The 13,780-nt window shown below is 37.6% G+C and overlaps 2 protein-coding genes across 9 annotated transcripts in view; both read left to right on the forward strand.

Annotated features, from left to right (window-relative positions):
- Positions 1–13,780, forward strand: part of LOC145988862 (uncharacterized) — a 199,664-nt gene that overhangs the window by 151,880 nt on the left and 34,004 nt on the right. For 5 of the 7 annotated variants that reach the window (XM_083124114.1, XM_083124112.1, XM_083124110.1 and 2 more), the window contains exon 4: positions 1,676–6,513. The exons of the other annotated variants lie outside the window; for them this stretch is intronic. In XM_083124114.1, the coding sequence (XP_082980240.1) occupies positions 1,676–2,558 (883 nt within the window). In that variant the 3' untranslated portion in view covers positions 2,559–6,513. Of the gene's footprint in view, positions 1–1,675; positions 6,514–13,780 lie in introns of those variants that run through there. 7 annotated transcript variants of the gene reach the window in all.
- Positions 1–13,780, forward strand: part of LOC145988858 (uncharacterized) — a 211,102-nt gene that overhangs the window by 60,625 nt on the left and 136,697 nt on the right. The gene's annotated exons all lie outside the window — the stretch shown is intronic.

The following is a 13,780-nucleotide window of genomic DNA, read 5'->3' on the forward strand; positions in this document are numbered from 1 at the left end:
ATAGCGGTGAAAGCTATGTTAACTGAAGAATGCTTTTGTATTTTCAAGTAAAAAATAAAAACATTATATTTTGTTGTAATTCAAATATGTGTTCCTTTCTTGTGCATTACTGAGAAGTTGTGAGTCTACCTAGCACAATTATATTGTCCGGTGAAAAAATAATTGCTACAACAAGTCTTAAAAATAAGTGCAAAATATAGTCCGAAAATTCCATTTTCATGAACTGCCATTTTGAGGCACGAAAACAACAACAAATAATAAATTTAGGCAAAAAATTTATGGCAGTTTCATGCCCAATTTAGTTGTTTACAGAAGTGGTAATGTTTTATCCTCTTACCGAAAAGTCAAAATTTCTCTTTTTGCCGATTTTTTTTGCACCTGGATCATTGTGCAATGGGAGGAATTATGATAATGAGATAAAAAAAAATAACCATCTATTCCAGCCGAGGAAATCTATTTTTGCAAGACAATACTGCAGTCTCTAGAACATGGAAGTCATCTTATGCCTGTTTGCACCAACGTTGTAATAACTCGGGAGTAAAGAGATCCGTGGGTAAGGGTAATCCTCAAGTAATGATCATCATCTGTTGCACCAATGTGTAAGCTGCGATGAACATAGTGAATCACGAAACTCTGGATTTACCCTAGGAGAGAAGCTAGCCTCAAACCAAGTGCCTAAACGTCATACAGATGTAAGTGCGTGATTTGTCACTCCTTTTAAGAAGGCGTGGTTGGTGGGGTTCTACATGTGGTCTGGAAGGAAACAAGGAAAGAATAGAAGTAACGGTACCTGGACATTGGTATCCTAATCAGTGACAAGCAATGGGCATGAGGGAATTTCAAGCACGGAATAAAGATGGGGAAAAACATATTTACGTGAATAAATGTTCATATATTAGTGCAGCTTGCAATCGTAGTAAGTAGTGTTACAGATATATTTGTAGTAGATTTCTATATATATGCATCTATCTCCACGTAGCATTCACAAACGTTTTTACATAGCTAATGTTTACATCGCTATGAGTTTCTAGGTGTATGTTTATGCTTGTATTGCATGGGCAATTTTGCAAAAAAAGTACTGCAGAATATGTACAGTAAACATCTCCCAAAGTATATACATAGTATATACTTTGCTTTTGAGATGCACAGTTTGAATCTATGACTTCCTATTTAACATTTATTTAGTTTTGAAATTTTGAAGTAATACATTGCTGGTTGCGGATGGCAGCCATTACTCCTCTGCGCATGAGTTTACTCCACTTTTACTCGCCGATCTCGGAGGGTAAAGTTGACCCTCCTTTTACTCCCAGATTACCCGTCGTTTCTGTTGGTGCAACAGATAATCATCTGATTCGTGGGTTAACTCTGAGTTACTCTTACTCGCGAGTCTTTACATATTCTTGGTGAGGTGAACAATCCGACTGAAATTAGCTCTTCCCAACTGTAACTTCTGAATCTGTCACTGCGCTGCAATGATAAGTCACTTGGTGAACCTTAGCCCTCAATGGTCTGTTGCAACATAGATTTTAGTTTAATTTAGTAATTAAATGATCTGTTGTAAGCTAAAGTTGCAATGTACACAAGTAAGATTTATAAGTTTTCACAGAAAAATGTTTGAATACCTGATATTTAACTCTTGAATAGGCAATACTCAAAATAAATTTTCTCGTTACAGTTATGCTCTGTCTTCCATACTTGAAACAGGAAGTAACAAGTGTAAAATATGTGGAAAATGCTTCAAAAGCAGTTCAAGAAGAGAGTTGGAACCCCATTGGAGATTCCACAACATCAAAAGGTTTATTTGTAACTTCTGTTTCAGAGGATTTGAAAGGAAGGACCAGGTGGAAGATCATGTGAGAATACACATTGGGAAGAAGCAGTTTGCATGCACTACATGTGATGCAATATTTAACACAAAATTCAGTCTCAGGAGCCATGTAAAAAAGAAGCATTTAAATCCCCCTGAGCAAAAGAAGTATATGAAGTGTGGGGAGTGTGGAAAAATACTGTCAAAAAAACAAATGAGCTCTCATAAGAAAATACATAATATTAAAATTCATTATGAATGTGATTACTGTGGCAAGGGATTTGTAATGAAAAAAGAAATGAGACGTCACATTGAAACTCACATGGACATATCTTATGTCTGTGATGTATGTGGCCAGGTATTCAGAAAGGAGCAGACTTTGAAGAAGCACATGATACGCCACCAAGAGGAGTTTCAGTGCAAAACATGTGGTGCTACATTAGACAGCTTTGATTCCTTCCAACACCACATGAAGCAACACAGAAATAAATGTGTTTGTGATATCTGTGGTGCAGAATTATCAAACAAAGTATCATTGGATCTTCACATGACAGTGCACAGTGGAGAGAAACCATTCATTTGTGACATTTGTGGAAGAACGTTTGCTCGTAGACAAAATATGGAAACACACATAAACATTCATTTAGGAATGTATAAATATAAATGTAATATTTGTAGAAGGAAATTTTCTCAGAACTGGAACCTTCGTAAGCACACTGAATCTTGCCACAAAGACATTGTGGATACTTGAGGTTTCCCTATTCATGTTCATTAAAGTTGTGTTGCATTGAAACCTATTTCTGAAATAAGACAAATGTATTTACTTTGTGTATATTTAAGTCCTTTACGTGCAAGTATAATTTTTGTTATTTTTTTTTAGGTTATTCTACAAATGATTAGGTTAAGAGTTATGTGTAGAATGAAACTAAATTTAGGTTAATATCCATGCTCCAAGTCAGAAATGTTAGCTGGCTGGGTGTTTGCTTGAGCATTGGTAGTAGCTGGACAGGCTTGTATCTAGAATTGATCTCCAGGCGGGCAGTGGCGGATTAAAGACGTTCTTTTGGAGGGGGCAGACACCCATTATGATGCCCCCTCTCCCACGAACTTTCAGCACCTAGCATAATTCCATCCCAAACTACGGTCCTACCATGTATGTCATAAAACCATTGTTATAACTAAAACGTTGGAGGCCCAGAGATGAGTTTCATGATTTTGCATCCCCCCCCTGGCTTACGAGATTATAACTAACGTTGCTAGTACACTTTTGAAGTTTGTCTTCTGATAAATCAAGGAGCACCAAAGCAAAAAGAAATGATTTTGTTAAAAGCCCGCAAAGCATCTATTTTATCTTGTGGCCTCGTTACTTAATAAGTGATAAGTGATATATTATCATTTTCTCCAATTTCATCTTTAATTAACTGTAGCACAACAATATAAAGGAATATTCATTCTAAAGCCTGAATCACACGGAACTGGATCTCCAGTAGAAATGCCAAAGTTGGTGCTGGACTGGCTGGCTACCCATTTGCTAGTTTTCGCCTCACACGATACTTGTTATCGTACTTGTCTATAGAATTTTGTTCCCATAAGACATTGCGCAGAGCAGATAATCTGTAAAGATGGACGAGCAATTTGAAGAATGTTGTAGGAGAATTACTGCTTTGTGCTTTTATTAAAAATTAAAAAAGAAATGTATGAACTAGAGATTGGCTCAAAAAAATATGAAAATCGATACGTACCAAACAAGCTTTTTAATTAACTCGGGTAAGCATATTCATACATGAGAATTCCAGGATTCATTAACAAATTTTAAAAAATTCAAACATTTAATTTAATATACTTGTAATAATAAGGATTTTCATTTTCAGCTAATCATATTTGTCACGTACACATCTAAATATTTTGATTTAGTTTGAGTTGGTGTTTTAAGTCCACTTTATGCACAGTAAGGCTAATCGGGACTGGACCTATGGTTCAGAGTAGGATCCGAACCACTGTCCCATGTGCCTCCACCAGCTATCGAACCCGGAACCCCTTTGCAAATACCTAGATATTAATGAACTGAACACGAATGCACTGCACGTCATCTCTTTCCTATTTTTTTTATAATCGAAAACTAAAAAAAAAACAGCCAACGCTCGGAAACCACAGACAAGAAACTCCCCTTTGCAAACTCACAGATTATCTTCACATGGCCAAACTTTGCTCTGATTGGCTGTTCCACAAGTCAAGCAGCCAGCCAGGCAGCCATCACATCCGGGCAGGTAGCCAGTTCAGTGCCAAGTAACTGGATAACCAGTTCTGTGTCATTCGGTCTTAAGTTCAAAAGAAAGGAAAAAGCTGGATGGGGGCGCTTGGCCCCAGTCCTTGAAGCATCGCTTGCACTTCCTGTTTTTAGAGTGCTGTATAAAATGCTACAACGTTTGTTGAACACACCAGTCATTCTAAGTTGTTTAACTTCAATAAAATAAAGATTATAACAGATTTCTAAAAAATCACTATAAATTGATTTTTCATTACAATCGATGTGACTGTCGGGAACAGTGATGTGTCAGAATGGAGCAGCTTTACCTATGTCTTGTCCCAACAGGCAAGAAAAAATCTGCTGTGTTACCTCCCATGGTTGCTAATTTTTAGCTCTTGGGGTATATCATAAAATGGCTCAATGTTTGATGTATTTCATTATAGCTTTTGCAAATTTATAAATAACTAAAAATAATAAAAATGTAGCACTTGTGAGGGGTGCAGGAGAAGAATGATCACACCCTCAAACCTTTAAATCGCTCTTGCAGCAAGATAATAAGTTTGTTAGTTGTAGTTTGCCTATTTTTTTTTCATCGTTGCCCAACTGGCACTGGGATACATGTCAGAGTCAGCTGCTCTCACTCCCTGGCTATGGCCTTTCCACAGTGATTGCGAATTAATAAAATGAGTGAGGTGGCAGAAGTGGTGGAAATACATTGTAGATCCTCTGGAAAGGGGCGGTCACCTAACAAATCCTTTGATATACCCTAGCAATATTATACAGAGCATTCCCTGAGATTCGCTACGAGACTTGGCCTCAAGCACCCAGGTGTCAGCACTTGTCTTTCCCAGTGAACGGGTCCGTGACAGTCGCACACTACAGTCTGTTTTTTTCGCTCTCCCTGCCTTCGCTCTCTTTCCCTTTCTGTTGACGTTGCAGACTGACACCAGTATAATCCTCCCTCGGAAGTTGTGTTGTGTCGTGTCCGTGTGTTGTAGATTGTGGCTTAATATGGCACCACAAAAGTTTACATTACAACAAAGGATTTATCTTGTCGAGTGTTACTTCGGAAAGAGGAATTGTGGAGAAGTGCGACGACGTTTTGCAACGAAATTTCCTGGTGTTCCCGTTCCACATAGGACCACTATATTAAACCTCGTAAAAAAATTTAGAGTAACAGGGTCAGTTCTGAATAAAAGTGGAAAGAAAAATGGGGAAATCTAAAAATAAAGTATACAAAGACAATCCGCACACCATCCGTGAGTTAAAAGAGAGTATTGTACGAGAAATCGGAAGAATTACAGTAGACGAACTTGCACGTGTAAATGCCAATTTCCTTCGGAGATGCCAGGAATGTGTTGCAGCAGAGGTACATCATTTTCAACACCTTCTGTAGTCAAGGTTAGTACACAATATGAAAACTGTAATTTAATATCCGACTCTAGCGACTGTCACGGACCCTTTCACCGGGAAAGACAAGCAGCTTCTTGCCGCCGAGTCTCGTAGCGAATGTCAGGGAATGCTCTGTACTAGTCCTTCACCTTAAGTATCTTTCGTTGCCCCCCCCCCCAAAAAAAATCCATTGGCATTCTTATTTTTGTTAACCCCAGTCAAGTCATTGCCTCCTATCTTTCGTAGCCCCCATACTTCAACATCCTCATCTTTGTTCGTTCCCTGTCTCATCTCTCATCACCACATATCTTTTGTCACCCTCTAATCTTCCGCTGTCCCCTTTCTTTCGTCGCCCCTAATATTCATTCCTCTCTTAACATTTTTTTTCCCTCTCGACTCCTATCATTTATCACACACTACATTTCTTCGCCCTTATCTTTCATTATCTCCTATTTCATTGCCCACTTCGTTCATCTCCTATCTTTCATCATCCTTCATAATTCATTGCCATTATATTTCATCATCCCCTTATCATTCATCGCCTCCTATCTTTCGTCGCCCAATATCTTTCGTCTCCTATCTTTCATCAGCCTTCATCATTCGTCACCCCTTTCTTTTGCTACCTTCTATGTCTCATCGCCCCCTCATAATTCATCGCCTCCTATTTTAGTATCTCGTTGCACTCACCATTAAGCTTCCTGTTTTCCCATAACTGTGGTTCTTTGTAAAATGCCACAATATTTGCTTTATTGAATTTTAACTGCAAATTATTGTAGAAATGAAATGAGACCCTTGAGCATCTGTCACCTTTCACCTTTAAAGTCCTCGGGTAGTTGGCTGCCGCTCTTGTGTGTTTCTTAATTGACACTATGTGTGTTATATTTCTTTCCAATTGTGTTTAGTATTTATCAATTATGAAAAATTAAATTCGTCCTCAGTGGAAGTCGCCCATGACGCCACCTTAAGGCTCTTGCAGGTGGGCGATTGCCCCCTCCGCACCCCTTCAATCCACCCTTGAGGGGGCTTTATAAATAAAGTACATTTTTAGAAGATTTCACGATACTAAATGAAGGTAAATAATTGCAGGGAAGGGGAGGGGGCTATAATAAATTGCTTCATTAATTATTTTTTTTAATTATTACCTTACTTTTTAAGATAGCAATGAGATACCACTCAGCTACTGACCATACCGCTTTGACCCTTGCATGGACATGGAATAGTATTGTATAATTATACATTTTTGTTTCTTTTTGTTAAAGACTGGTCTATTCTCTTTGATTTTCATATTAGTTTAGAGTCATTCATTAGTACACAATGCTTTTGTCAGATATTCCATGCCACTACTGTACAGGCTAAATTCAATTGTTGTTACAAGAATGTTTACGTCTTTCAATTAAAGGTTCCGATCATCCTGACCAGTGCCAGTAATAATATATGTTTGGAATTGTTCCCAATTGATTTTAAGGGTATGTATGCATAATCCGAAATTATTTATATACTTGTCACTTTTACCTGTTTCTGTGTGTGTGTGTGTGTGTGTATATATATATACAGGGTGTTTCAGAGCAACTCAGACACTACCTTTTTCTCGATAACGGGACATCGTATCAAGTTGAAACAAAAATGCACCACTAAGTTGGACCCAAAGAATCCATAGAAAGTATTTGCAATAGCCCAAAAGCCACCCTTTGTGGTTTTAGTGGACGTTGTGCCTCATTTGTGCGATTGTCAAATGGGAAGGGTATGTTTGGAATGCAGATTCGGAAAGGCAGGGAAAAAATACGATTGTCATATGAAACATTTGTCTGTACCACCTACCATTTTCTGTGTAGAAAATGGTTTTGCAAAAAAAGGAAGCTGAGCCAAATCGAGTATACCGAGCTTAACAAATAAGATAAGTGCAGCACCATAACAGTTTCGGAAAGTGCAGGACAAAAGCTTTGCAACGATATGCCACATGATGACTGTGGGACTAAAAAAGAGGATGAAACTTCGTGACCCAAAAAAGGGTGTCTAAATTTAGGGAAGTACTCGAAAATTTCAAATGGCAAGGAGGTCACAGAAAACGTGAAAAGCATGAGAACATGATTTTGTAATCCACTGACCAGTTTCAAAATGGCGACCAAAACAAATCTGACCCCTGAAGTTGGTGTTCCAAAGTGAGGAATTACGTACGTAAATAGCAAAACACAAACACTGGACAGAGTACATGAGATCCTGTACATATAATGCCAGCGGAACAGGCAAGGTTTCTAAATGGTTACTGGTTCGCTATGTCAGACCATGCTACCGGCCACATGTAACGTCAGTGTACTGAACGTCCGGGTGAGAGGTTTGCGGTTACGTATTAGTGCATGCCTCTGTGAGTGTACAACATGCAGTGAGTAGAACTTCAGGTCCATTGTGTACGAGTAGGAATAAGCATAAGCCCACGTGTTGGGTAGGCTGCAGTACACAGCACAGCATGGTGACCCAGTCGACAAGTTCGACGTTGTTAATGTTTTTTCTTTTGATTATCGATATCATTTATCTGTTTTGTTTCCTATTTAAGTGCTAAAAGAAAAATGGGTGGGGCTATGTTAAAAGTGCTTTGATTAATATAAAAACTGAAGTGGCTAGAATGTTACAGTGAAATCATTTTTGTATTACCGGACCTGGGCCGCCGGGGCTCGACAACCGCAAAGGTGGGTCCAGTTAACCGCTAATACAAAAAGGAGAGGGGATACTGTAATTTTGGGATTTGGGTACCTATGATCCACTGTATTCGTACTTCACCATATGGGGGCCTGAAAACAAATCTCTGCGGTAAAAAGGATATTGGACTTTGGATGAATGTTGACTACATACCTCCAAGATTTTATACTCGAGTTGACTATAGTAAAAAGGGAGAAAGGTTGTGAATGTTTTTGTTTACCCACATATTTATGATTAAGTTGTTCGACCTTCTTTTCTCTGAAATATCTAATGCTGATGTGAGGTGTTCATTAGCTTAGCGGTGTAAAACGTTAACACTTTTTTTTTTCTTCTAAAAACCACTCTGGTTTTGAATGCAACGACCACGTCACAAATTGCAAAATAAACTCATACCCAGTCTTGTTTCTAGTAAGTTCCAATTCAGTAGAAGCCAATAGCAGTACAGCATATTTCACTCACTTTTTCAAACCAAATTCAGTGATTGAAATTCAAAGCACTAACGCAGTTGAGTTCTCTTCTTGCACAAGTATATAATAATTCTCTGTACCTTCTGGAACGTGCCTTTCTAAATGGTGACAATGTGACACCAAATGAATGTGCAAATAAGGTAATTTTCGCAAGAGATTCGTGGAATCATTATGTTTTTGTGTTAGAAGGTAAGTTCTCTGACTTTTCCAGGTTTTCTAGTTATTTTCAAATATCTTTCCAGTCATTCAATAATACAGGGTGGAGCAGGGAAAACGGGAAAATTTCAATTGACGTAAATGCACAAATAAACACAGGAAAAATACATTTAATGCATGTACAGAGTATGCATGATTGAAATGCATTAACAATGGCATTTACATGTCACTTTACTTCTTGAAGATGACATTGGAAAAATGTGTTCCATCTCGGCGTACACATTCTGATAATCTACTGTGGAGACTCTGGAATGATCAGTGTATCATGTCTCGAGGAATGCCAGTGATTTCTTCTACAATCTTATGTTTCAGTTCAGTGATGGGTGCAGGACGTGTGCTGTACACTTTGCTTTTGAGATGTCCCCACAGAAAGAAATCGCAAACACTGAGATAAGAGGATCTCAGAGGCCATGGAATATGACCGTTGCGTGAAATAACCCACCATGCAGAGAATTTGAGACTTGCCTCCATCGACTGTCGAGCAGTATGTGACGTGGTGCCATTCTGCTAAAACCACATGTTTTTATGTCTAAGATGTGCACCGTGCAACTTCGGTGCAAAGAATGTTTCAAGCATAACAACATACCAAGCCGATGTCACTGTCGTTGCAATGCCCTCCTCACTTTAAAAAAAAAATAGGGCCAATGACACCATGATATGACACTGCACATCATACTGTAACCTTGGTGCTATGTAATGGATGCTCGTGAGGCTGATAAGGATTTTCCTTAGCCCAGTAATGGAAATTCTGCTTGTTAACGTAGCCGCTAAGGTTGAAATAGATTTTGTCTGACATCCACAAATTCTTAAGGAAATTGCCATCCTCGTTAACCTTAGCCAACAAAAGTTTGCTAAAACCCTTATGCAACACAGGGTCGTGAGGATGTAATTGCTGCATAATCTGTAACTTATAGTGGTGGAACTGTAATTCATACATTATTCTTTGTATACTTCATTGACTCAACTTATGTATGTTGTCAAATGGAGTGGCAAAGGCTCTTCTCAATGGCAACTCGAACTGATTCCATATTTTCTGGGGTATGTATCATTCGAATGCCACCCGGGGGGTTCTTCAAAGCTGAGCTGGTTCAGTTTCTCCGAATTTACGCACCTAGGTTTTAATCACGTGAGCCGATGGGACATGACCATGACGTCCTAGCTGGTAATGCTGCCGAAATACCCTTTGCGCTACAGTCACACTATCACCAATCTTATAAAATGCTTTTACAGTGAACACATGTTCCGCACTACTCCAATGCACCATTATTACTACATGCAAAGCCTTCTCAATGATGTCGCTTCAGTCCTGAACAAATGCCAGCTCTACAGTGTTGCTAATCCTAGATTCAAAATTTCCCATTTCCCTGTGCCACCTTGTACTTTAGCATTGGCATTTGTGCTTAATGTGATAAGTGATATGTAATAACTTGAAAATAAAGATATCTTAAAATGGATTTCATGAAGCAGTTTTTCAGAAAATTTCACCTCATTTTGGTACTTGTCACTTGCAAATGTATAAATGTATTGAAACAAAAATTTGCTTTCCAATTTTTTTCTTATCTCCGACCACAATTTGGCAATACTCTAACAGACAATCACAGAATCAGTCCACCAAAAACACTGAAGTATTTGAGTGCAATTAGAAACGACAAATTGCAATAAAGCGTGGATGTTCTAAATGCAACAAAACCTAGCTTCCTTGCCATAGGCAATTCTAGAAAATCCTTTCACCTTTGGAATCCAGAGAAAACATAGTTGGAAACAGAATCACCAAATTTTGCTCTTCTCTGATGTTACAAATTTTCAAGTTAAAAATTTAAGCGTGGAGAAGTAAATCGTGTTAATAGTACTTTTATTGCAAGAAGTAACTCTGTTTCAGTTACAACTAAGATAGCTGAACCCAACTGTTTCTGATAGAGTCAGAAAAGTAACACTAATCACAAGATTCATAGGAGGGAATATTTGTGGATGTTTACTGAAAATTGGAGTGGATTCCAAATAATAACATGGGTGCAGGGAAGATTTTTATTAAAAAAAATACGTTTAGCCTAATCATATATTTTGTTCTTTCCCATGAAAAAAATTGCACACCATACTGTTGTTTTTGTAGGTAGATAAGTATATTGATACACTTACATTTTATTCATGTAATGACAGATGAGATTTGCACAAAGAAATAACATTGTTTACAAACCAATAAACAAGGGAGTGACATGTCACAATTTGTTACCAGAAGACCATGGATTAGACATCACAGTCTGAGCAAATGAAAGGTATTTTATCATCCTCTGTGAGTCCCACACACTGGGAATAACAAACGTCACATTTGTGCATGTCCTTCATGATATATTCCTATGTAGGCCATATTGAGACTACCATACATAGTGTTCTATTCTCCTTTGTTATAAGCAGTCCTTTCTATTAAAGTCTAAACTAAGTACATTGTTGCAAAGTACAAGTAGCTTATAGCTCTGAAGATAGTCAAAAGGACCGCTCCTACTAGGAAATCTTTAGTCAGCTTTTCCAGTCATGGAAGGTCACTGTTGAAGTCTTTCAGAAGATTGAGCAGTATTTACCTCCTGCATGTTTGTTGCCTTTTCCCACACTGGCAAATAAATGAACTGTGCTATTAGCAGAGCTAGGAATTTTAGGTGCAAAAATTTGCCAATAAAGGTGCAAAAAAGGTGCCAATTTTTGTACAAAAAAGGTGCTAATTTTCAGATGTAAAATTTATTGAGAGCAGTGCATCGTACATATATAATTCAACTTGTTTGGATAAACACATAGAGTATTCTCTGGTTTTAAATCGTTTAATATAACTAAGCTAACAAAATTCTCTGATACATTAGAAAGCGACATAAAGGAAAACATGCTTCTTCATACTTGCTTAGAATTAGTCATCTAGAAAAATGTTAAAATAGATTACATTCAAAATTTCTATGTTCTTCTGAGTGAGGCTACATCTGCGGTCACTAAGCAGATACTTGTAAGTTGAAAAAGAACGTTCAACGTCAAGAGACACAAGTGGTGCGTATTTTGTTTTCAACCGGTAATCCACATCCTTGTTGGTTGTGACTTCTTGAACATCAGGGTTTTTGGCTAAACTTTGTTCTAACTTCTGTTTCCCGACCCCTTGCAGCTCTCGTTGCACATCCATCTAAACAGCCCACTGTGCTTCCTTTTCAGGACACTGCAACTCCAGTTTTGTGATTGCAGTAGTAAGGAAAGAGAAGCCATGTACAATATAGAGTTTATCTTGCAATTCCTGTTTAAGTGCAAGTTTTTTGGTTTTTTCTACAGCTGAGGAATCACTAGGCAAAGCATCTAAAAATTTCGATATTGTATGGAAATGATTGAAAATAAACACCACAGCTTTTAACCATGTACCCCATCTAGTGAAGATGGGAGAGGGTGGTAGTGGAAGTTTCGTAATTTCTACGTACTTCTGTATACTAGAAGGAGCCTTTTTCAGTATTTTCTTAATGCTAGAAACAAATTCATTCACATATGTACATTCATCTTTAAGAGCTTCACAAACTTGATGCAAAACATGAACAATGCAGGTCACATGTTTTAAGTTAGGATACATATTCTTCAGATTAGAAAATGCAGCTAACATGTAAGATGCTTGGTCTATAAGAACTAACCACACCGTAACGCAACTCCCATGCTGCGTTTGGGATCGAACCAAGAACCTCTTGATTGAATTGGGTGATGTAGTTATTTCTCATTCATCTCTCAGATTTTTATCACTCGCTTGGCCTAAATGTGATAAATGCAAGAGGTTACATTTAAAGGAATGGCGATATAAATTAACTTAGGTTAGATATGGGTTTTATACTCTCCATGACTGAACCGATATGGATTGGTTTAGAAAAGGATATTACTTGCCTTACAAATAGATGAAGATTGTTCCTGCACTTGTCCTCTCAAATGTCACTGTCTGACCTCCCTGTCAGATATCGATTCTATCACACACCATCGTCCAATGATCGTTCTCCACTTTGCTTCTCTCTCACAATCCGCAGACCTTACTCTCTCTCGTATTCTCGCCAACTGATCACACCTCCTGACAATTCCAACACTCATACCACATACGCCTTCCAAGTCAATCACCTGACCTTTGCCTGATTACTTATTCAGCATTCCTATCTCTGTTTCCTACTATGCTAAGAATTTATACTTCTTACACAATACCTTGGGTACGATACGCTCCTCTACCACATAAAAAAATCTTTTGATTTTCACTTAAATATGAAAAATTTAAAGTTGTATTCCATATCGATCCTTCCTATGGAGAGATTTTTTTATTATAAAATATAGTCCCAAAATTATTGAATTAACATACCATAACCGAAAATATGTAATTTGATTAATATAGTTCTTGAAACAGAAAAAGGAATGGAGAAAAATAACCAATAAATAAACAATACTTGTAGCGTATGAAAGGTAAACACTGACATGTGAGTTTGTTATGCTGACTCATGCATGCAATGATTGAGAGTCTTACGTCACATACGTTGACGTTATGATTGTTCGTACATAAAATATGTAAACACTAGTTAAAAGGTTTGTGCCACAGTAACACACTAGCGAGGTAGTATGTATGTAATCAATCCTGTAAACACTGACACTGCACACACTATTAAATATTTTGAAGTTAATATTTACAAAATCAGCAACGTTTGTGATACTCATCCGAGTTACACTTGCACACATATTTTCGATGTAAAGTTCACTGTCTCTTACTTTAGTGTATCGTGTAAATATCGCTGTCGTTTTTATTAATAATATATGTCAACTATCACAGTAAATATTTAATTTAGAGAACTTGAAGTTAATCAAAATATATACACTGTATCAGTAACTGTCCTTGAGCAATATATGTACATGAATTTATGTATTTGAAAATAAGAATATAATAGTGTTCGATATATGAATATCACTAGCATTTGT

This window comes from Lepisma saccharinum, chromosome 6, assembly GCF_977018435.1.
Source record: "Lepisma saccharinum chromosome 6, izLepSacc3.1, whole genome shotgun sequence".
Lineage (NCBI taxonomy): Eukaryota > Metazoa > Arthropoda > Insecta > Zygentoma > Lepismatidae > Lepisma > Lepisma saccharinum.